This window comes from Colletes gigas, unplaced genomic scaffold (assembly GCF_013123115.1).
Source record: "Colletes gigas isolate AHSC1104 unplaced genomic scaffold, ASM1312311v1 Colletes_gigas_Sc00006, whole genome shotgun sequence".
NCBI classification, from domain to species: Eukaryota; Metazoa; Arthropoda; class Insecta; order Hymenoptera; family Colletidae; genus Colletes; species Colletes gigas.
Window position 1 is genome coordinate 759662 of NW_025106635.1, and position 25164 is coordinate 784825.

Sequence of the window (25164 nt, forward strand, 5' to 3'; positions counted from 1 at the left end):
TTTCTAGACCACTATGGAACATTTCAATTATTGTGTCGTAAAATATGAAAGTACTACGTTGCTCAACATTCTGTCGCGTAAATTGTTACATATATTAATTAAATATATCCTTATAACGTGTATAAGGCTATATAAAAACGACGTAAAATTACAAAACAATGCAATATGTATATTGTTGCTTTGTATAGTTTCGTAAGAAATTGTATAGTTACCGAATTGACTTAAATGGTGCCACTGTGGCACTAAAAGCCATTCTGTCGAACAATGTGAGTTATTCACGTGTCAAAGCGCACACGTTGACGCAGGCAGAGAGCCAAGCGTGCTGTGAACATACACACCTGTTCACTGCTCCGAAAACTTGACATATTGAAGAGCAAATACAGCGACAAAAGTAGCATTTCAACTGTTGACCGCTTTCTTCCTAATTTTCTTCGAGCACCTTCGGCGAACGAAAGTAGCAGAAATGGCACCGAAACAGAGAATGCGCATTGCTAACGAAAAAGCCACGAAAAACATTATGCTTCGCGGAAACGTTCCGAAGTCGTCGGTAAGTTATTCAACTTAATCTTTGATAGAATTCGTTTAATTAATTATCGATCAAACGGAATAACCGAAAGATGTAAGTCATATAAATATATGTAATTGTCAATTTTTTAATTTGAGGTTATAAACTTCGTTACCTGTAACAAGTTTTAGTCGCTTGTTACGGTAACATTTAACACAGTATTGTCACATCATATTTCTCAGTTCTCCACATTGCACACAGTTTTAGATTGATCATTCCGATAACGTACAAGTCTGAAAAAATTATTTAACAATTTCGAACATAATGATGCAATAAAATAATATTTGTACCATATGTAATGTAAACACATGGAACAGTCTTTGAATTAGTTTCCTAATAAATCCGAGTATTGTATATTTCGTTCATTGATAACAAACTTAAAGTAAAAAACTAAATAAATGATTATCAAAATTCTTGCATCGTAGAAACCTCAAGATGAAGGATCTCCGGTCGGACCATGTCTACTAGCACTTTTCCTTTTTGTTGTATGCGGTTCTGGTAAGTTCCACCGTACAACTGTTTTTTTTTTAATTTGTTTTTCTTTTTAAATTTATTTCGAGTGTATAAATGAAATTTTTTAATTTTCAGCTGTATTTCAAATAATTCAAAGTATTAGAATGGCTTAAGAAAAATTACAAGCACACAAAGTTAAGAAAATATTGCCGTTACTGTTAATATGAAAAAACTGTCTGCAATGTATTGGTATACAAGCGAGATTAACAGACTGTTTTATTGCATATTTGTAAAAATGTAGGCATTGTAATGCTGTTGACACAAATTGAATTCAAATTGTCACCGAATATTATTTTTCATTTGCTACAACTTGAGGGATTTATTTATAAAAATTTAGCATTTATAAACATTTTTACTTCGATTGCATTATGTATCGATTGTGTCGATGAAAGAAGAATGCATTTAATGAATTTTGTTTAAAAATTTCAGATGAAATATTGCATATTAAGTGCAGTCATTCAACGATTTTAATTTTATCAATTTGCACAGTGATTTTCATGTAGCTTTCCATAAGAAATGTGAATTCTTCCATCGATACATATTATAGTAAATAATTGTATATACATATAATCAATTTATCGTATGGATTCATTAATCAAAGCATTCCACTGTAAGCAGTTGGTAGCTTTTGGTTGCTATGTATTTTAGAGGCCTTAAGAACATGATAGGTCCTTATATACATGTAAAAATATATATAATGTCAATGTAATTTATCCTAATGAAATATTTGCTACTGACAGTTCATTGTCTCTTTTAATAAATTATATTATGAATAAATATTAACTATGTGACTTTTATTGTTTGATAATAATGATTAGTCTACAGAAGAAATATTCGACTGAAATGAATTTAATTATAAAGATCTATAAATGTTCGTTTTCCATGTAAGTAAAATCAGATTGTGAAAATCTAAGCAAGGTAAGTGTATTTTTCGTGGACTACGAGAAAATGAAGTTTAAGAAATACTGTTTTAAAATACCAGTGTTGCCAATAAAATTCCCTAGTTTCGTAAACGTTTGATTGTCGTTTGGTTCAAATTGAAAACCTGCGATGAAAGAAACTGACAAGATTGATTTTCTAAGGACGAAAGCATTATTAAATAGTCCCATTTTATACACAAAATACGTGCTGAATATTTTAGAAACATATTTTTGAGGAAAGTTTTGCTGAAATGGCTGGTATATTTAACTTATTTGGCGGAATTTCGGATCTTGATAAAGGTACAAATAAAAGCTGGAGGTTACATCTTTGCTGTTATTGTTTTTATGATATTATGTTTAAGTATCTAATAAATTTTATTTAGTACTAAATAAAAAACAAAATTTAGAAGAGTTATTCTTATAGGTCAGGTAACAAAGTCATTATCAAGATCAAAAACTTCTCTTGGAGTAAGCGAAACTTCTGTAAAGAGTTTTAATCAATTAAAACCAAAAGGATTATCGATTAGATCTAGCTCGGATATAAATGTGTCAGCTAGTCTGTGTTTGAACAATTCGAATCAAGATGTATCTAATAAACAACAAGATTGTTTAAAACTAAAACCAACACAGTCAAATAATGGTAGCTGTTCATTGTCACCTCGAAAAGAATTTCCAGCAAAGGTATAAATAGTTGATTTTATATATTTTAAATAAAATTTAATATATTATTTTTTCTTGCAGAAGCAAAATGATAATCCTATCGAAATTAAAAGAAATGTAAAACATTTAACATCACAGAAAACATTTAACGATCATATCTTCAAGAAACCATTAACACCAAAAAAGTTAATCACAAAGTCGTATCCTGAACCAGAACGTCTGGCCCCGTATTATGATGAACAGTCTGAATTTGGTATGAAAATTAATGTTAATAGTTTAAGAGAACAAAGAATTAAAATTTGTATGCAAAATGTGTATGACTTTTTTTACAGATAATGTCTACAGAAGAACCATAGAGAATGATTTTAAGGAATTATTTTTGAAGAAGGAAAACGAGATGTTATTGCACGAAGATGAAGGATTTGAATCAGGTATAAGTGGAAGAATAGTATACTGTGTGTCCCATCTAACTTTATCGTCTGATATAATTTGCTTGTTGTTGTATAAAAAACAAGCGTGTTATTCCCAGTGATACAGTTAGGTGGGACATCCTATATATTAATATACCAAATATCAATTTTGAATATAGATCCGGAACCGCTTGAACTCGAATTACCAAAATTGCATCTGTCGTCTGAATCAATTGAAGAAGAATATAAGAAATGTTGGATTCCTGATTTACCAAATATATCAGACGACAATGACATATAATACCAATACTATAATGATTTTTTAACCGACTTAATACTACTTTAAAATTTTTTGCAGACAGATTATAAGTAATATAAGTTTAAATTATGTTTATTGTGTACACATAATTGAAGTATCATTATGAATATAAATTAAGAATTAAGATAAATGATAATGTGCCTTAATAAATATATTATACATAAATAAATTATTCTGTATATCTAATTATATGGTGTTGCTTTTTTCCATTACTAGACACGTTCGAAAGTCTTCAAAGAGTTGGCAGTTTACTCGAGCATCCTTCAATTGTTAAATATAAAAAATATGTCAGCAGAGAGATGCATGGTTACGATAGCTGGCATTTTAGAAGACCATGTTTTCAATCATATATGTTTTATAGCCGAAAGTTTGTCTACAATATTACCTAACTTTTGTTTCAGGAAAATTTGTAAAACATCAATCGAATGGAAAGTAAGTTTGACATCATCCCTTTCAGAGATAATACGCAGTATAAAATTTAATTTCTAGGTATGGTTAAAAAAGATTTGTGCACATCACGGCTGGTCTCATACTAAATCTCCTTTAATATGGAGAGAAATTGGATTGACTTGTACCCATATTTATTATATCGGAGGTAGCTATCAGTTTTGGGAATTGTTGGATAAATATTACAACGTCACGTCGTATTTAACTAGAGAAGATCTTGATGCTTTGCAAACTGATTTTATATTTGTAAATAATTTGTAATATTATCCGTAGAAGAATTTTGCAAATTAATTATTCCAATTGGATTTATTAAATTTCCTTCACACAGGCTTATGAAGCGGAGAATAATAAATGTAAGTGTTTGGATGTACAAACAAAACGTCGTCGAATAATGATAATTGGCGCGGGAAGATCGATGTGCCCAGATTTGGTTTCCGAATTGATAATGACGAAAGAACTTTGGTTAACTCACGGGGTTGTTATTAATTTATACGATGAGCCAGGTTGTTTTTTTAAATTGAGAAGAATTCTTAAAGATTCGGAAGGAATTGGCGGGGGTTTAAATGCAGTGAAAGTTTTGGACAATATACCCGATGGTTTAAACGACTGTGACACACTGATTTATCTTGATACATTATCAAGGTAAATAGGGAAATTAAGTATTTTAATATAATCTTATTTTCATATTATTGATTGCTATTAAAATACTGTTTAATGATATCGTACACGTTTTATTTAGAGAAGAATTTGAAAGAACAGACAGCTGGTTGCAACGAAATTATACGTGCATAAAAGAATTATCTATGCAAATAAATCAGTATGCACCCTTACACATGAAAGTAATTTTCTGTTCAATGGGACCTACGTGTTTTTACGTTAATATCATGCATGAGCTTGTTAAAAAATTACCGAAAACAAATATTGTTGCTGTCAGTTCTCATTACGGATTGGAACTTGTATATCCGTTTGTTAGTTCATTAGGTTTCACCTTACGAAATTTTGGTTGTCCACCTGTTTGGGGATATTTAGGTCGGTTTGCACTTTATCACAAAGAAATTAATATTTCGTTCTACACACGTGATAATGAATTAAATTTAATTGTAGGAATTAATCAGTTTGTAGATGTTCATCATATGATTCAAAAATGCGATATTTATCGACCCAACAAGAGAGCTATAGATTCAAATGAAAATGTAACGTTACCAGTGGGAGTACAGCGTTCAGAATTAAGATGGTTCTTCTATTTAGCGCAAGACAAAATAGATCCTTATGAGAATCATTATGAACGTAAGGTAAACAAATTCGAACACTTTTCACTGTACAATTATAATATAATACAAATGCCTGTACTCATTTATACGTATATGTTTAGTCACTCCTTCAGTATCAAGTTGGTAGATCGGAAGATTTTCAAAAGTGTAGAGCGATCTGTGATCTTTTGAAATTATGGTACAGCAAGGAAGAATATATCGGGGATGAAATTATATCGCTAGGGATTTCTTCCGATGGTAATTGTAGGAACTAAAAATTTATAATAAACGCAAGCATACCTTTTTTCTTTTGTAGGTTCTTTTGGCATTCCAAAGGGATTAGCATTTTCACAACCGGTCTATTTAAAAGTATCAGGAGATCATTCGCGAGTATGGACACCTTTCACAGATTTTCCAATGCCACACATGCCGATCGAAATATTTCAAAATCTTATAGACACTGCTATTATCGTGAAGGGAAAAATAACGAAACTGAAAGATAAGTTGAAAGAATAATATTTCATTTATTTTACATCGGGCATTTTTTTCCGCGTTCCCTTCGATTACGAGGCCCCCCTCCCCCCGTCCTCCATTTCGAAAAGCATCGGTACATACATGCATATTTCTCTCGACTGAATATACGCCCATTTTTGAATAGAAAGTATCAATTTTATTATATTATTTAAATACATAAATACCACAAAATTATTCAATTTTAACTTAAGTATTCCAGCTGCCTGTTATAATATACATGTATAAACTATTGAAATTGCACATTGTTGGTAATTGGTGATTTGCTACTTAAATTTTATTTAAAGTCTGAGCAATTGAAGCAAAAGAAAAATTGTATAACTTACACTGAAATATAAGTTCGTTAAAAAACGTTATAATTAATCTTAATAAATATGAGTATTTTTACATTCCTATTGAACGGATTAGAAGAATAGTGATAACAGAGCTTCTTAAGATAATTTTATTACCTAGTAAATACAATTGAATAAATTAGCTAAGAGATGTTACCATTATAATTGGTTGAAAAAATTATTACACTTTACCATGATATTTCTCTAAAAACATAGTTAGTTATGGGAATAATACTTTTTGCCATACATAATAATGTACTTGAATTTAATGTTATAATTTTTTTTTTTTTTGTATACAGAAAATGATATAACAAATTATTATTACCTGCTTAAATCTATTGTTAACAACTGGTAATCCATACCATTTTCCACTTATTTGATAAATTCTTTATACAGGATTTCACGTCACAATGGTAGACAAATGGATAAGCAATGCATTTCGTATTAGAGTGTCATTGTTTATATCATTATTATTCAAATCGTGACTATAGATTATTATGTTTCTTGAAAATTATTACATATCAGTCCTGCAACGGAGAGTGCGTAAAAACTTCGAATTCAATTAAATCATAAAACTTCTTTTACGTTTATTTCAGAACGAATGGTATGTTAGAAATTTTGAAACCAAAAACGACAAATTGAAAAATTTTAGAGATCAAAATTGTAAATACTAAAAATCTTGCTAAGGAAAATTGTAGAAAAAACTTTGCTAAGACATAATTTTCACGTAATATCTTTTTGTCTGTGAAGATCGATGATAAAAAACACATTGTATATTGCATATTTCACAATCACTTTTTAAAACTGACGTTGATCAATTCGTACGAGTAAAAATAGGTGTTTGGATTGCACGCCGTTACAATAGGTACAGTAAAAACAGTATTCTAACACAAAAAACTCTGACAATTTGAAAATTATGCTACAAAATTGATAGGTGGGACAATGAAAAATTTGTTTAGGCAGTTTTTGCTCGAATAGCAGCACGTTTTCCAGTGACGGCCTGAAAGAAAAAATTCATTGTTATAACACGCGAATAAATTAATAATCTTTAGCTACGAGTTAACTTCGTAGGCGGAAGTAAATGTGTTCAAGTGTTAGAAACACTTACCTGGAAGCCAGATTTTATGCTAGCTACTGAACATCTTGATCCACAGGTTTCACACTGTAAGAAAAATAGTCGAGTATCTTTTTGGAGAATGGTATCTGGCGAACGACAGGTGTGACAGGTAACATATTCTTTAATGTATCTCCTAAGAACATTTTCTATTTGTTTTTGTTGAAAACGGCCCTTAATAATAAGTTGACTATTTCCATCAACAGAACCACTAGTTCCTAATTCAGCAAGTAAAAAATCAAGTAAATGTTTTTGTTGCCTATGAAGCGTTCTGCATATCTGAAATAAAAAGTTGCAATATCAATTGGAAAAACAAGTTCGCGATTTAAATATAGTTGGTAGATCGTTGTAACAAGTACTTACTTCGGTGAAATTAGCAAAAGATGTTTTCTTGGTACCTATACGTACTACTTGAGGGGGACGCATAACGAATTTCTGTTTCTTTCCAGCAACCATATCAGGGTTTTTTTCCTTCATAATGTTGAATACTCTTATCAGTAATTCATCATACGTATAATCTCTATCCGATCCGAACCATAAACTTGTTTCTTCTAATAGAAAATATGATACTTATTTAGTGCATGTTCAGGATATAATAAAATTAATGGCAGATTTATTAATGAGATTTGTGTTTTGCTTCATTAGACGAACTACACTTTCCTTCGGACTTCTTTTAGTTTTATATTAATTTTAAACATTAAAGCAACACCAAACAGTTTATCAAACGTAGGTTGTTACTTATGAAATATTATGCTTCATTTCCATAACATATATTATTATTTCCATAACATAGAAAAATTGTTCTGTCGTTTAAAATGCATATACAAATACAGTAATGCCTTGGATATATTATTGGTACAGAGATATATACCACTTTTTCTACCAGAACGAGACTTTCGAAAGTATAGAAACAATGTATATACTTGTGATTGTTATATGATATGTATAGGAAACAGCAGACATATCCCTTACCATACTCTGCACTTCGCTCAGATTCAGTGCAGCATGTTAACAAATAATGAGTAACATAAAATTAGTTACCCGAAGCTATGACATTCTTTTACTATATAATATTTACCATTTTCTTTATCTTCAATTTCTTTATGCTCTTCTTCCGCTACTAGTTCATCGAGATCTTTCTTTTTCTTTTTCTTCTTTTTAGTTTTCGAGAAGTCCATATCCAAATCAAAGGTATCATCCACTGCAACTTCTTCTGTTTGTTGTTCGATAACATCCTATCAAGATAACAGCATACATTTATGTAAGTATATATTTACTTCGCGTATTTAAACATTACTCTGTATATACTTTTTTTTACCTCTTTTTTAGTATCTGGCAAAGCTGCGTCCAGTTCATCTAAATTAAATGCTTTTTTCTTCTTCCTTTTTTTCCTTCCAAAATTTTCTAAGTCCAATGTATCATCATCTTCCACCAATGCAGGAGGATCTGGCTCCTGGTTTTCTTTGTCACCAGTGATTTCTGATGCATACCCCATATTACCACCTTCATTGAATGCAGCATCAAGGTCAAAGTTAGTTTTCTTTTTCTTCTTTTTCTTTTTCAAGGTAGGATCGAATACCTAGACATTTTTTAAATAATTCATGTAACTTTATTCGATCGATAAAAATTATGACTGACTGACCGACTGACATCGAATTAAAGTAATTATATGTACTAATTTCATTGATTTTTTTTATAAAAATGCAATATATAAAACTTAACAGTTGACACATTTTTGTACCGATATTCGGTAATAAGTATCAAAAATTTTATGTATATTAATTAGAACGTTGCATCAACTTTACCACAGATTGCTTCATTTTATAAAATGTATCAAAAATATTGCAATGCGATACAAAAAACATTAAATTCATAATACATAAAGGAAAGACATAGGAGGTGTGATATGTCAGAAGGTATTACATAGAAGATAAATGTATAATTCTCTTGAATACTATCCACATGGCTTTGAGGTTGGAATCCGTAAAGCCGCATTATTTTTATGTTATGACAATTTCGCTGGAGAATGTTTTTTTATGTGGGTGGGAGCTTTATTCCCTTATATGTGGATTATGGGGTATTGTCAAAAAATTGAAAAGTATGTCAAGATGACCACGCTCCCATGCTTTTCCAATACGACATGGATACCTCTCTAAAGACATTTTCCAATATTCGTACGTACCGAATCTTCTTCAGTCATTTTGGATATCGCTTTAAATACTTTGGCGTTTATGAGAAACTTATCAATTTGTTGGGTTTTCTAAACACGGATGAACATTTTAATTGCACGAATCCTCAATCCTTTCGTTTGTACCACCTATACAGTGCATTCACGTCTTGTTAACGAATATTGCATCAGAAATTCGACTTTTAAGTCCAAAGTGTAATTCACACTCCCGAAAGGTTCAACGAAGCTAATGTTTCGTTGTGTGCCTTGATAAGCTTTCCTATTGGTCGATCGTGGATTCACGCTAATGAAACACGATGCAACTGCATTAGGTCATTAAACTCCATCGAGTAATTATTCCATATCTTTGCACAAATTTTCAATCGTTATCGTATTCTACCGGCCAACAAAAACAAATTTTTCAAATACTTAGCGCCAACTTTCCAAACATAGGGATATGTTGTTTCTTAAAATTTTCAACCGTCTATAAATATGTTTTGTTTAACAATCCTTAGATTTATCGTATTGTAAATTAAAACACATATATAAATAAGTGCCATTATCTGGTTTGTTTTGCTGTAATTATCTAAACGTACTCGACCTATCCTTATCTGCTGTTTCGACTACGTATGTCAATTCGAATAACCAACATATATGTACAAACGATGCACATAGAACACCAGGAATACAGGTTATGGATCGAATGGTAGTTTATCGTAATTCGTACTACCGGTGTTGCTACAATGCTATTGAATAAAATATGCATGCGTGTACGTTAAATATTTCGTTCGGTTAAATTCTACGATGATCGAGGCGGTTGATTATGGCTGTAAATGTACGATGAGCAAAGTGTCGCGTCGAGTCTCGATTGTCAATGTGCTTGGGGGAAAATTAATATGATCCATGTCAGAAGCTGCGAGCGGAAAGTTCGATGTGAAAGATCACTCGTGCGTGAAACGATTTTTCACTCCGTCCAAAATAGTTATACGAGTGTGTCTACGAAACGATGAACAAAAAGTGATGTGGTGAAAATCTCGTCGCACGTTTCGTTGAAGATCATACATGTCAACCGCCTAAATAACCAAAAGTACGTATCGTATTCGAATAATACATTTCGATAAATTTCGTTTTAGTTTTGATTTATTTATAATCCGCGTAGTTTTTGCACGGTTCAAATCGATCGATGAATCAATTAAAATATTTTCCAATACGTTGAAAACCGTTATCGGTGGTATTCGAAGTAATACTGCAATGCGAAAAAACTTATTCCGAACGGAAACCAGTTGCAAGCAGTCATTCGGTTTAAAGAAAGTTAAATAAGAAAATGTTTTGAGAAATGTTTCATGCCGCTAAACGATCACTTAATATGTTATTAATACATGCAATCGGTGAATCGAATCGATATATTTTTATCTTTACATAAAATTGTTAATTATTTATGTTAACTAATTAGGCACGTTTCGTGAAATTTCATGTAGCAACACGAGCTTGTGTACCTATTCTAAAAGGTATACTACAAGTGAGTGATATAAATATGAACAGTTAACCTTGAACTGTATCACAGAACTTTTGCTTTATTGATCGTTTTTTATGTGCAAAATATAAGATAGAAAGTCAAAGAAGTGATTGATAAATCCAATGGATTATTTGGGGTATCGCGGAATAATATTCTGAAAGGTTGCACGAAATTCTAGTTCAGGTGTAACCGATACCTTTGTCAAAGAAGCAAAATGCACGTTTACGCATGATACGGCTATCCTATGTCGAATTATCGTATCTTATTGTCTACAATTTTTCATTTATGTGCTAATAACGTGCACGTATGCACATGATCGATACTTTGGACCGACGCATCTAGATTTTTGTTCATTTACAAGGACGAATATAGAAATAACTATTGACAATGCAATTGAACACGATTTTGGTTCGCTTCCTTGCAATTAATATCATACGATATTCTGTTTCTTTTCTTCTTTCGAAGTCGGTTGTGCGGAAAAGAATATTTAATTACAAATATCGAAATTTTTACGAAATCGAACAAAATTTGCCCGAATTACAAAAATAAACGTGAGAATAAAGGAGTTTCCAAGTAGATTAGATAAAGAGTTTATCAGTAACTATTCGCATTTTTGTCGGTTTCGTCAGTTTTCATGTATTTTTAAATAGTTCAACTCGTTGGTAAAGGGGGCGTACGGTGATCACGATATATGTACAATGACTATTATATCTCTTAGTACTTGTCGCTGTTGTTGAATGCGTGACGACAGATAGTAATAAATATTTATCTGGATTGTATGTAACACTTAAGAGCATCGAGGATAAAGAAAGATACATCAGTCAGCTCGGTTTCGTTTAATTCGAAGTACGTGCGTGAACTGATACCTATGGTCGTCGATTAGGATAATCCTGTAGTATTCGAGGAATCGTGAAGGTTTATTTACGCGGGAAACGATGTCACTCGACACACGTCAAAAATAAAAAGGCGGGAAAGGAAAAGTAAATGAATTTACGTACATTTTTGTCTTTTGCATTAAAGATTGTTACAAAGATCGACTGTTAGTGCTCGAAGATCGTGTAAAAGTTTTAAAGAAGGTAGATCTACCTTGTACATAACCCTACGCCGTTCGAGGAACCGTGAAGGTTTATTTACGCGGGAAACGATATCGTGCCGACACACGTTAAAAATAAAATGGCGGGAAAGGAAAAATAAACGTATTTACGTACCTTTTGTGTCTTTTGCATTAAAAATTGTTACAAAGCTCGACTGTCAGTGCTTGAAACTTTCTTTTAAACTTGTTTTCTATTCTTTGCCTCGTATTATTAGTTCAATTAATTTCTTCGATGACTTCATCAATTGTACCGTTAATCTTATCGTTTTCGGGTCAATTCTTTATGTCATTTTCGTAAGAATTTTTAGCCTGTTATATTTGTCCTGTAGTGTGCTATCAGTACATGCTAGTTATTTATTAGGCATTAACAAATGAAAACCAATATATTGTTCTGTTTTTGTATATAAACAAGTATTGTATTTTAAATAAAAATACATACAGAAAGAAGTAGTACAGGCAATTGTTGTAAATTCGAGTTTAAATTTTTGGTTCGATTTCTTTTCTGGTTTTTAAAGAAAGATATTTTGATGGATATTGACAGATAAAATGACGACGCACGAAAAAAGCTCGACGTCGTACGATGACGACATTGAAGTCTCGGACGACGAAAAGAAAATTACCGAAAGTACCGAGGAGGATGAAGAAAGAACAACGAAGAGATCGAAGTGTAAGCTTGATGCCAATGGCCGGCTGAATTTGAAGGATATTTTATTATCGTTCAATGGACCGGTCAGCCAGGAACAGGCATGGGCATTGTGTTATCAAACGGCCAAAAGTTTATCGCGTCTACCGGACAGCAATTTCTATGAACTCTCGGAGTTATCTCAGATCGTCCTTCACAAGGATGGTGATGTTTGGCTCGGCGATCTAATCGGTAAGATCATTTAATCTTGATCTTTCCAACAATAAGGTTTCCTTATCGCTGTATTATTTATTTTCGTCAAATGATTCAAGATATTAAGTACACATGCGCTGTGTGTATTACTCAATCTGGTATATTGTTTGTAAACTATAATGATCGTATTATACAATATACACAGAATGTTTCTTTTAATCCTTGGACGTTCGACTCGAGGTTTCTCAATTTCACGAGCTTACTTCCTATTAATATTGTTATTTATTAAAAATCAGAACTTTACCAACTCTGAAATAAAGTCTGCATGGGTTCAAAGGTATGTACCTTGGAGCTGGTAAACTGTTAACTTTGGTATCTATGATATCTCTTGGTTTTTCTTTTTTTTTTGTCAAAGACACGACAAGAGCCAAAGATAAGTGTTCATTTCCAAGGAGCACATATTCTGATAAGCAACAGTTTATTTGTAGAGTTATATTTTACATTCTTTCAAGGTTGTTGAACATTTTTTCGAAATGAAATTGACATATCGCGACCTTGAATAACAGATATCACGTTTATATTATATTTTATTTCAGAAGATGTTAAATAAAAATAAATATCGCTGATCTTTGAGTCGCGTAAAATATGATGAAGAAAAAAATTTTTTATCAGAGTATTTGCCTGTATACAGTAGTTGCAATATAGTTGAACTATATACCTTAACTATATTCACAGCATAGGCATAATATAATTGCTTAATAAAAATATGTGGCATAGTAAACTGTAGCGTAGTAATTTGTACAGTATACTTGTATATATTACAATACATTTTATTATAAACGTTTTAATTAATTGTGTTAATAACGTAGTATAATGTATTGTATATATGTGCATGATGTGTAAAATTTAAAACTGTCGCAATACGATGTTAATAATTTTGTTAAAATTTGTTGAAAAAGTGTGGCATAGATGTATAAATCCTATAACTCGTCTAATATTTGCAAATGGCTTGAGACACGCGTTTTGTCAAGTTTGAATGTTTGAACAACGATACGAATTAATTGTTTGCACGACAAAGTTTTTGATAAGACTATTAATACTACATTTTGCGATATTTTGTTAAAAAAAAAAGAGTAATTTGAAGTTATCGAACTTGGCGTAAAATTTATAATTTAAAGTATATATAAATTGTAAGTTAATATAAAGTTTATTTATAAATCGTCCAATAGTTACAAGAAATATCGATACGTGTTGAGTTTTTTTAATTGTGTTTGTGTTACAGAATCGAAGCAACCCCTGGTATCCGAGGAAAAGGTAAGCAATGAAAAGTAGAATCTTTACAGGAACACCGATCATCGATATTCAACGAGAAAAAATACGTTTCCGTTTGTTGCAGGCAATGTTCTCGTTAGGTATGATGATCTTCAAAGCGCTTGATTTCGGCCTAGACGAACAAGAAGAAAGGCCTTTATCACCAGACCTAGAAGGTCTTATAACGTTAATGACTAGCTCAAATGGAGGTAAAATGAACTATCTAATGGTGAATAAATTACCTGTTCAGATCCATTAAATCTCTTGGTTAAAGTTTATTCATTCTACTTTGTCTTCGTCCAATAATTAAATTATTTCGTTTGGACCGTAGAATGCGAAGGGGAAACCGAAGAACGTCCGCAGGAAACAGACGACGAAGGCATCGAACGAGATTCTAGCGATGCCGATGTAGATGATTTTTTGTCGCAAAAAACTAGCGACACGTACGAGGAGAAGGTGTCGATGTATTCGTTGAAAAATGTAATGCAAGTACGTGATGGAAATTCTGCATACGAAATGTACATATTTCTTATAGATAAATGTCCGTGTAATAACTCGTATATTAATTTATAGTTATGTACCAGGCATATGCAAACTACTGTCGAGTCTGCCGAAGCTCATTATAAGGCCGTGATACGGGCGTTTGTAGCAGAGGCTTTAGAACTGTCGCAATTTTTGGACACAGTGGCAACCGACAAACTGCAAGCGAGCCAAAGGGAATCCATCAACAACGATGGCAATAAACAAAACTCGATGTCCGTCCAGAATCTCGATACGCTGGATTTCATTGACTGGGTAAGGTTCAAATAATAACGACACAAAAAAATGTATGTCGTTAAACTTGAATTTGCATTTTGCGAAATTGAAATAAGCTCCGCGACCGAGAATTAATCGTTCCGCCATAAATTGAAGGCACATTAAACGAATTATCGTACAAGTACGTGAAAGTACGCGTGATGGTTCGTCTAAATGGATCGACCAACATTACTCTGTCGTATAAAGTCATTTATCATTTTGCAGAGATAAGATATTTGAGATTTATTGACTTGACTCTCTACCGTTATAGACTGACATTAGGATCTGGCGGGCTATACAAGTATGTCATCGTCAATAATTATTTGCGCATGTGAAACGAAACTGTTATAATTTAGCGATGATTATTACCACGAAGCATGTAGCACGATTAGCGATAATTTTTAGCACTGTTTTGAAACGTTTGTTTTTAAAATCCTCAAACAATATTATTGCACCCGCTATTTTATAAATGCATGCATTTTCACTGACTTTCGTTACAAGTAGGCTAATGGGGGTAGGGTATCTTAAAGAGTTGCTCGACTTTAGTTGACAGTTTACTATTATTTATCACTATTATTCTACCCGAAGTAACATAATTATTGAATTATTTTAGATAATAGTTCTTATTGACGCACCCTGTATGTATAATAGGTACCGATTGTGCTTAACGTGTTTAAAGACACCAGAGATGTTTAAAAAGATTTATGCAAATCACTTGTTTACGTTGTATATAGATATTTACTGTTTCTGAACGCTTGGTCGTAACCGATAGGCACGATTTTGGGTACAAGTGATCCAAGAGTTAAGGAAAGGAGTAAAACTGAAAAAGGTAGAGGCCAACTTGGGTTCGAAGAGCACGACTCGTGGACGCGGAAAGGGGGCTGAGTTTGAGTTAACGCCGTACGAAATCTTAATGGACGATATTCGAGAGAGGAGGTACCGTCTTAGGAAAACACCGTCGCCGACGCCACATTTGCGAAAAGACGCTCACGCTATTATTCTGGAATTTATTCGAAGCAGGCCTCCTTTGAAAAAGGTAATATTTAATTCCCAATTCCGTCGACGAGAATTCTTCTTTCTCCCCCATAAAGAAACGCGTTGCTCGTGCGTAAAATGATGCACAGAAACGATTGTACGATACGTAACATTTTTTCGATAGACTTTAGTGATATGATTCTACGCAGGCCTCCGAGAGACAACTGCCACCGCTACAGAAGAAGTGGACTTTACGAGAATTACTTATGGAGAGCATAAAAAAGCCACCGAATTTAAGATCATCGCGGAACCGATACGTTCCCAAGAACGAAAGAACATACCCGCAAAGTGGTAAGTTACGTTCTCTGTTCACTCGCACGACAACGATATCTGCATGCGTTACGTGTCCCGCTGCTTTATAAAATACATCTTCGTTCGTGTACGAATGTTCAATAAATTAATATAAACCGACCTATTAACATTTACATTTTGTGCATCGACGACTGCGGCCAACGCACGCCGAGAAATCATTCGCAAACATTAATTGCCGAACGACGTGGTACCTCAGTAAGTCTTCCCGAGCTGATTGTGCTATGCTGTAAGTTGCAAATAAAAGTGTCGACAAACATTTTCAACCATTTTTAAGCCAAGATTCGAACAGCCCAAACGCTAGTCGTCTCTTTATGTTCTAATTTTGTCAGAGACCGTAACTGTTATTACCTAAATTTTAAAAGTTATGGCATAAGAATTAATATCTTTCTTTAAATGATTTTGGTTACTGATAACCATTATTGTAAACGGAAATATTTTTTGGTTACTGATAACCATTATCGAGGACCAGAATATTTTTTTGGTGACCAAAAAATATTTCCGTTTTCAATAACGGTTATCAGTAACCAAAACAGATAAATATTAATATTTTTTAATCATTTAATTTTTCGGAAAATTTATGCAGTATTTAACGAAGACTGACATTCGTTTAAATAAAGATTAACTTTTTCTCAATGATTTTTTTCAAAAAAATTTAAAAAATAACTGTTATTTCTGGTCTCTGAATTTGATATATCTGTAAAGATAAAGAACACCTAGACAGAGTTTCGCGAACTATTGTCTTGTTTCCTCGGTGTTGCTCGATACATGTATTTTTCATCGGACGGTAAAGAAAATGTCCGACCATAGCCGAGGGTCAACAGTGCACGCGTACACTCGAAACGTTATGGACCAATGGCTCATACACAGCCACGCGGCGCACACGTGCGGCTACATTTTCAACGAAAATATATCTAACGACGAGTAACCATGCGCGGGGACGCGAAGCATGCGCCCGATTCCGCTACAAGCCTCCGACGTTCAAGCGTCCCTTTCACCCCCTAATCTCGAGAGTACAGCTTGGAAATTCCACGCAGCGCGACCAGAACACCCGGTATCTGTGTCTTTATATTTTTATAACGATACTCCCTCTCCAATGCTTGCATCCCGACATTCCCATAGAGTCGTCCGAATACTCAATTTACGTTCGTCGATCGGACGAATCCGAGCTTGTTACGACAGTGTATACCAGTGGTGCACAAAGTCCGGTCCACGAGTCGATTCGATCCTCCCTTCGAGTTCGTAATTAAAATATTTCAATGCACAATTCTCGACTCTTCAGTCTTCTCATACATTTTAAACAACCGTGACACTGTTCTTAAATTGGAAATACATTTACGGTACTTCCGGTCCCCTTACTCGTTATTTTATTCGATCTCAGAAAGATTGTGCGTCGCTGGTGTACACCGGATTCGATCGTATACGTCTGTCCCTATCCCGAGGAAAACAAAAGACTGTTTTCTTAAGTTATCTTTCTCGTGCGTCTCCGCCGGTGTCTCGATCGGTGTTTCCATAAAGGGGTTGGGTTTGAATGAATCATGTTTCGCAGTAGGCAGGCTTAGAGCGTGGTGCGAGCCCCAGACCGACCGCGATCAATAACCGAAAGGCGCGCAAAGGCCGAGCCTGACGTCGGGCCGGAGAGTAACGTCATCGTCGAACAACGAGGCGGATGCGGGTGATTCTTCGCTCTTTCGTCGCGCGTTGTTCCCTGCACGCATCCCTGCACGCGGCGCGGGGTGAGGGGAGGGTGAACAAAAAAACGTAAGATTCGGCACTCGAGGCGTGAAATCGTACGGGGCGTCGAACGGCGTGTCGTCGCCTGGTAAAGTCGAGTGCGTCGAGAAAGAGGATAGGGACACTAACGAGCACGTGTACTTGATGTACAGTCTGTACGCGAGGATCCACGAGCCATCACGGCCGCACCAGCTATCTACGAGATGATCGAAAACACGAACGGATGAACGTGGGTAGACGGCAGCCCCGGTGAACGCTGGTAAAACCGCGTGAGAATCTATCTGACATCGACATTTTTATTTTTCGCTTCGTGGACGACCGGATACCGTTCACCGAATCGTCGTTGACAAACCGAACGATGTTGGTTCGCAGGCCACGGGCCGTCGACGAGTCGGGGCTGAGGATCGCGAGAGATACCACCAGCCACCCGTTCGGTTCGTAATCGCTGGAAAATTTACCCGCCCCGTAAAGTAATCGTGCAAGACGAGAGAAACATGTGTTGAGAGAAGGTGGGGAAAGGAGGAAGGAGCGAGTAAGAGGTTGTAACTGTTGGGTGGTAGCTGGCGAGTGTTGGTCTGGGATTATCCCGCATGATAGTCTTGGGTGAAGTTCCACCGTCGAAGCCGGAGCAGGAACAGGAATCCGCGCAGGATGTGGCGGCTCAGTGGTTGCAGACAGAGGACCAGACCAACGCTACGAGCACGTCGACGACCGCCACGGCGATCACAACAACGTCACACGCGGCGAACGTGCCTGTTACGATGAGCAGAAGCAGAACGAACGTGCCGCCGGTCCCGTTGCCCAGGCAAAGAATCGGCAAGCTTGAGATCAGGATACCGGGAAACAGGAATCGTAAGTCGCGTAGAAGGCGCGTTACGGTCGCAGGTAATCATACCATTCATCTTCTCTTCGACCATCGCGACACGGGTAATACGTAATGAATGTTGCCCGATCGACGGTATCTTGCTACGGTAGAGTTATGGAATACCCGAATAATCGGCATATTTATCTCGATTTTTGCCAATCTCGAGTTTCAAATCGTTCTGGGAAAATTATTTTTAGTTACAGGGATCGATTGTAATTATTTTTGGTCGATAGACATACCCCCGAAATCCTACCCAATTACGAGAAAAAAATTCAAAAAGTGGATGAATTTTTCGACAAAATTAAAACATTTCAAATCGTTTTAAAAAAAATATTTTCAGTTGCGTGGGACAATTATAATCAGTTTTGGTCAATAGACATACCCCCGAAATCCTATCCACTTTCGAGAAAAAAATTCAAAAAGTGAATGAATATTTCGACAAAATTAAAACATTTCAAATCGTTTAAAAAAAATTATTTTCAGTTGCAGGGGTTAATTACAATCATTTTTGGTCAATAGACATACCCCTGAAATCCTATCCACTTTCGAGAAAAAAATTCTTTACCGAAAATACAATGTCTGACCATACCGTTGATCTATTCCACTGAAATTTCATGCATATCTTTAAAAAATCATAACTCCTGAACGGATTGAAGGATTTTCATTTTTCAAAAAGCAATCAACGCGTATTTTGGTCAAGAATATGTAGAAATTCCAAGAATATTCGAAAAGTTATTCCTTAACCCCGTAAAATTAGAAAAACCCCATAGGTAGGGTCCAATTTGCAAACTACCATAACTCCTACAATAGTGAACGTATCTCATTGAAATTTAGTGTGGAAGTAGAGCTCATGGGTACCTACAGAAAAGTATTAAACAAAATTTCCGTAGCGCGTCAAACAAATTTATTAAAAATGAAAAACGAATCTTTAAGAAAAATCGACGGAGGGTGGGTGCCTAAATTTTTCGGCGAAAAAAAAAAATTTCAAATCGTTCTAAAAAAATTATTTTCAGTTGCGGGGGTCAATTACAATACTTTTTGGTGAATAGTAATACCCCCGAAATCCTACCCACTTTTGAGAAAAAAATTCGAGTAGGTGTGAAATTTTTCGACGGAAAAAAAAAATTTCAAATCGTTTTGGAAAAATTATTTTCAGTTGCGGGGGTTAATTACAATCATTTTTGGTGAATAGACATACCCCCGAAATCCTACCCACTTTCCAGAAAAAAATTCGAGTAGGTGCTAACTCCGACTTTTTAAAAAATGAGTAAACAGTAACATTGTTTCTGTGCAAAATTTTCAATCGAAGAAAGTTCAAGGTCGCAACTGCGGATAGGATAATTCTCTATATTTAGCTTTATGCGCACGGGCGCCACGTACGGTTATGCATGACTCAAGATTTATTGAGGTACCATCACTTTGCAAAATGTATTTTTTCCCTCGCGGAAGAATAAATCAATCATATGCCATATTCACCGATCATCGGCATACATATGGTTGTCCTTTTTAACAATAATAATCTATCTGGTTAAAGTCTTTTCGCACGAATGAAATTTTTAGATCAAACCCAAAGTAGCGCCGAGGTCAAAGAAAACGAATCACCTACAGCAGCACCAAAACCACCTCGGAGGGATCTAGATAGTTCAAATTCTACAACAAGCAGACGGAAAGTGATACCTGTGGATTTTGACTTAAAGGTTTGTGACTTTTACATCTTAAACAGATCTTTCCTCTAAAAAGTACTGCTCCGGACTAACGTTCTTCCTCCTAATAAACAGCTCGACGCAGAAGACGAGGACGATGACGAAGATTACAATGAGGAATTTACGGTAACAAGATTCGAAGAGGAGGACGAAGCAACGAATTACTGGCAACTTAAAGAGGACTACTCGTTCGCAGATAGAGGCAGTGCTCGCAACAGGCATAAAGATCAGAGAGATGATGACGAAGTAGGTTCTGCTAATCCCTGGCGAAAGACGGGAGGACTTCGTCTGACGAGAAACGAGTATCACCGATTCTGCGACGCTCAACTCGAATGTAATTGTCATTTGGCTAAAAAACTGTACCACGAATTCCACAGAATGTTATCGCGCAAGGGATCAATATTTGACACTTGATATTTTTAAACCACCGGCAATTTTATTTCGCAGCTTACGACCTTGCAACGCAATGCCCATCCAGAAGAGCGTCGGCTCGAAAACACGCGGCCAAACGCAGCATAGCTCTAACAGCACTGACCGGTACCACTTCCCTTCCTCATTCGAGGCCGCAGAGTCGTCAACACGTAGGTGTAACAGAGTCGACGTTGAGTCAGGGCCCGAGTCCTAATATCAGCTTGAATCCTAGTCCAAGTCTGAGTCCTCAACCAAGAGCGAGACAGCCGCGACGTTCCCAAACAATTGCCGTAGATACAAAAGATACAGAGGAACAACCTGAAGACTGGCAAGATGATAAAGGACAGGTAGGAAATACGTTGCGACTATCTTGATCGGTGATGGAAGGAGAAAGACTAGAAATAGTCTCCTGAGGGAATGTTTCATTTTCTAGAAACCTACGTTGCGTGACATGTTCCTGGATGAAAGACTTTCTCTGACTCTTGAGGAGATCGTGCACATACGTAGCGTACTTACAAAAGCTGAATTGGAATCTCTACCTGTAGAAGGTCGCGTGAAAGAAGACGTGGAAAAAAGACGCGTCTGTTTCCTTTGCCTAAAGACTAGATTCGGACTGTTGGGTCCTTGGGGGCAACGTTGTCGTTTATGCGAGAGGACCGTATGCGTAAAGTGTTATTCAAAAGTAAGTTCACGATTTAACTGGCTGAATTACCTATGTTTTAATCAAACGTTTAATATTTTAGATGCGAATTCCAACGGAACATTTTGCACACGTTCCTGTGGTTCTACTGTCACCTGGTCTTCTTCTTTCTCCGTCATCCTCGGAACCGGATACCAGTAAGAGTTCCTGGCTTAGAGGCAACGGAGCAGCTGGATCTGCACCGGCATCACCAGCCTCTAGACGCAAAGACTCGTCGCTGAAGAGCGTGACACCTTCATCCACGCCGACTACTACACCTGTTTTGATACTTACACCGACCTCGACGCCGCCTTCTCATGCCCGCAGAGAAATGGACAACCACGATAAGAGGTGATTAATTCGTTACCGATATTTCAATGAACATTCATTTCTTTACATTAGCGTGGGAAGGCCGCACAAGTGCGTACAAAATTTGGAAGTCTCGTCTGACATTTTAACACCGTTTCTACCGCGATTTTGTGCATACTTCCAGCGAAGAGCATAACTGTACCGATAACCAGGGAAGTCACGTAGAGACTCGCGCCCCACTCCTCAATATTTCTCGTGCTGTGCCGACAGAAATACCCTTCCGTTCACACCATCCAGAGCTCATCTACCCGTAGGAATTCTAAAAATTTAAGTTAACTTCAAATTCTGTGACGCAGGAGTTACAAAAGCAGCGGTAGTCCAGCCAATGTACCGTCGCCAAAAGCGTTCTCCAGTTTCACTAGTCACAGCCCGGAACAACGATTGGCCGCGGAACGATTGCGAGGGGTCTCCATGGTCGTGTGTCACGATTGTCGCATAATGGTGATACAGATAATTAAAAGTTCAAGAACAACACGGGCTACGATACGCAACAATGTCATTTCGCGACTTACTTTGAACCTTTCGCCAGCCTACGTTTGAAATTCTTCCCACTATTCCCATTCTCCCCCCGCCCCGAGAAACCGGATGTTCCATGCACCAGATTTCTATTGGAAGAAGGCGCGTCATCTCGTTTTTAATTCTGATAAATGGGTATAAAATGCTACAATGCCAGTAAGTGAGGCACGTAGATTAGATTCCTTCTCCTTGTACCAATGTCTTGTTCTCGTTGTACTGTTAATATTCTATGAATAGTTGTCAGCATCTCTCTAATACAACGAGCATATCAGTTGCTATGAATTGTGATCGTACTTCAAAGGGTCAACTGTTATATTGGTTCTAAAAAATCATTATGCAACGATGATAAAGCATTATATACAATCATTTACGTTTAACGCGGCTCTGAAGCAGAGTTCTTTACAAGTAATTCGTTTCGTTCCTGCTGTGCAGTTATCTGAAATGATGATTAAAAAATTAACACTCAAAGTAGTATTTTTTTATGAAACAGATAGCATCCAATTATCGTTTATAACAAAATTTGTTACTATTAAAGAAAGTGGGCCAGGAAGCTTTGTTTGAAAATTGAAGATAGAAAATGTTGGAGGTAGAGTGAGCAAAACAAGAGAAAAAGAACAAAAAAATAGGTCTATAATATTTCATTAATAAATGGTGGAACTTGAAACACGAGGAATCTAGTACGAGAAACCGGCATACAGTGGCATCTAATATAGTCTACGTACCTACATACAGGCTTATATCTAAGTAGTATCGTTAATGCATGCAAATTTGAAAAAAAATTATATAATTAGAGTCGAATATTTCATTATGAATGGCTAAGGCTCCATTTTGGTTCGCAACGGTGGTGAACTACTTTTGCTTCCTAATTCAATGATAATTACTATAGCGATAATCTTAATAATAAAAATAATTCTAATGCGCTATGTGCATTCCCAGCTCATAAAAGTTGGGAATCCTTGTTTAAGTTGATCGATTATTTCAGGCACGAATATTATGTATGTTTGCTTCCACATTGTTGTGAACGTTAAATTTAAGTAATATCGCCTTTAAATTAAAATTCAGTTGAGGGAATTTTCTGACGGGGATCAGTGAGAAAAATAAGTAAAAATGTTGATACGCTAACGTATTCAATAAATATACACGTGCCAGAACATCTATTTCATGCTATTATGTTCAAGCGATTGCAAGTTTTAAATCAGTACCATTATAATTTTTTTGAATTTCGATTTAGAAACGTAAATGTTTGCATCGTCCCACATTTTTTGGTGTTTAATTTTTATGCAACGTATGACTGTTTATTCTGTCTAATTGTTAACATCTTTACTTTCGTTAATAATCCAATTAAGGCGAGAGGTATGCGTACATAAGTCCACGTATTTATCTAGTTAGAGAATTAATCAAATACTCTAATAACACCCAAAGATATTTTTCTTTGCGTCCGTGTGACCATCAGTTTTACAACCTAAGAAATATTATTTAATTTACAGAGTCAAAGTCGGATGCACAATTGTATAATATGTCTGTGGTGATAAAATTCGTTAATTTAAATTTTTGTATAATCGTGATATTAATTTATTATTTTATATGTTCGATATTTATTATAATTATTTATTCAATGGAGGTATTTCTCTTTAGACTGTATATATAATTGTGGATATATTTTGTGGGTTTAGTATGAATGTGTAGTGTAATCTCCTTACTTTATCGTTTGTTATTATTATTTATAATATTACTCATTTGTACAAAGTTTAATATTAAGTGCTGAAAGATACTTTGTTCCCTTCTGTATTTAATTATGATTTTTGAATGAATTAATTGTACGCTGAAACCAAGTCGTGAGGCGGAAAGGGAATGCATTATGAAGTGGCTCTTGTTGCAGTCACATTTATAGGGAATTAGTACAATGAAGTGGCTGTTCGCTTGTACAGATTAGTGCTGTTAAAGAGGAAATGTACAAACGTAAACCGATAACGATTCAGAGTACAAACGAAGAATGCAAATTGCGCTATGATTAAATGCTGGGTACGGTCTAGCACTGAATTGTATATGTAACAGTGAAAACTATAAATTTGTTGATATGTAATGTACATTGGTGAATTCTACAAATGAGCGGATTGTTTCGGTTGAAATGGAATTAATTTATTTTTTTAGTCGCAGGTAGATTCCCAATGATTTTCAGCAAAAATCAAAATAATATACTTCATAGTACCTTGAAATAATGTATAATAATAGATTACTGAAAAACGAAAGCTATGTAATGAAGTATCCCTCAAACATTTTGTGTGGATATGAACACGAACCCGTAGAACATTACTGTAATAAAATTAAAACTAGAACTTGTCACAACAGAGTCACAACGGCATGACATTACAACAAGGTGTAAGAGGATTTAATATGGAAAATTATTGATTATATTAATTTATCGTTTTTTATGTGCAATGTATATGTATACCAATGAATGATCATTAGAAATCTTGTTTTTATGATGAAAGTGACCAAAATATATTTTATTCCAATCCATTACTCAAAGTGTTATCTCCAAACAAAAGTTTTACACTTTATTATTTTTTACTCTATTGTAATTCTTAAAATGATTACTCTTTTATGTACAAGATGATTTTTATAAAATGACCGACGTAAATATCTAAATGTCTAAATATCTAAATTGGTCTATTTATAAATATCCTCCTGTACATTGTAATATACCATTCGTAAAAATCAACATTGAAATATAACGATTAAATTATAAAACACTTTTAAAAAAT

General features: G+C 35.1%; 5 protein-coding genes across 7 annotated transcripts; 4 read left to right on the plus strand and 1 right to left on the minus strand.

Annotated features, from left to right (window-relative positions):
* Nucleotides 1-265: 265 nt before the first annotated feature.
* On the plus strand, nt 266-1861 carry LOC122395702 (stress-associated endoplasmic reticulum protein 2). The gene is made up of 3 exons (XM_043393498.1): nt 266-547; nt 991-1063; nt 1154-1861. The coding sequence occupies exons 1-3, from the start codon at nt 464-466 to the stop codon at nt 1189-1191; spliced, it is 195 nt and encodes a 64-aa protein (XP_043249433.1). The 5' UTR covers nt 266-463; the 3' UTR covers nt 1192-1861.
* Nucleotides 1862-2041: 180 nt separating this feature from the next.
* On the plus strand, nt 2042-3425 carry LOC122395682. Its single transcript, XM_043393468.1, has 5 exons — nt 2042-2298; nt 2423-2679; nt 2740-2911; nt 2991-3089; nt 3248-3425. The coding sequence occupies exons 1-5, from the start codon at nt 2250-2252 to the stop codon at nt 3367-3369; spliced, it is 699 nt and encodes a 232-aa protein (XP_043249403.1). The 5' UTR covers nt 2042-2249; the 3' UTR covers nt 3370-3425.
* Nucleotides 3426-3672: 247 nt separating this feature from the next.
* On the plus strand, nt 3673-5844 carry LOC122395875 (putative malate dehydrogenase 1B). Its single transcript, XM_043393786.1, has 6 exons — nt 3673-3819; nt 4163-4476; nt 4574-4863; nt 4939-5126; nt 5207-5342; nt 5401-5844. The coding sequence occupies exons 1-6, from the start codon at nt 3673-3675 to the stop codon at nt 5598-5600; spliced, it is 1275 nt and encodes a 424-aa protein (XP_043249721.1). The 3' UTR covers nt 5601-5844.
* A 414-nt stretch (nt 5845-6258) lies between these two features.
* LOC122395669 (eukaryotic translation initiation factor 2 subunit 2) lies at nt 6259-9424 on the minus strand. The gene is made up of 6 exons (XM_043393451.1): nt 9244-9424; nt 8380-8640; nt 8140-8296; nt 7425-7612; nt 7056-7340; nt 6259-6947 (listed from the first exon to the last, which is right to left on the minus strand). The coding sequence occupies exons 1-6, from the start codon at nt 9259-9261 to the stop codon at nt 6903-6905; spliced, it is 954 nt and encodes a 317-aa protein (XP_043249386.1). The 5' UTR covers nt 9262-9424; the 3' UTR covers nt 6259-6902.
* A 640-nt stretch (nt 9425-10064) lies between these two features.
* Nucleotides 10065-24890, plus strand: LOC122395612 (protein spire). 3 transcript variants are annotated; one of them, XM_043393318.1, is made up of 15 exons: nt 10065-10315; nt 12379-12711; nt 13955-13986; nt 14069-14192; nt 14315-14472; nt 14557-14778; nt 15050-15079; nt 15551-15814; nt 15963-16104; nt 20282-20418; nt 20500-20758; nt 20872-21182; nt 21269-21517; nt 21579-21865; nt 22180-24890. In XM_043393318.1, exons 2-15 carry the CDS (start codon nt 12384-12386, stop codon nt 22421-22423), a joined length of 2787 nt encoding a protein of 928 aa, XP_043249253.1. In that variant the 5' UTR covers nt 10065-10315; nt 12379-12383; the 3' UTR covers nt 22424-24890. The 3 variants fall into 3 exon arrangements, with proteins under 3 accessions (XP_043249253.1, XP_043249256.1, XP_043249255.1); XM_043393320.1 differs by lacking the exon at nt 10065-10315 and adding an exon at nt 11560-11724; XM_043393321.1 differs by lacking the exon at nt 15050-15079.
* The last annotated feature ends 274 nt before the right edge of the window (nt 24891-25164 follow it).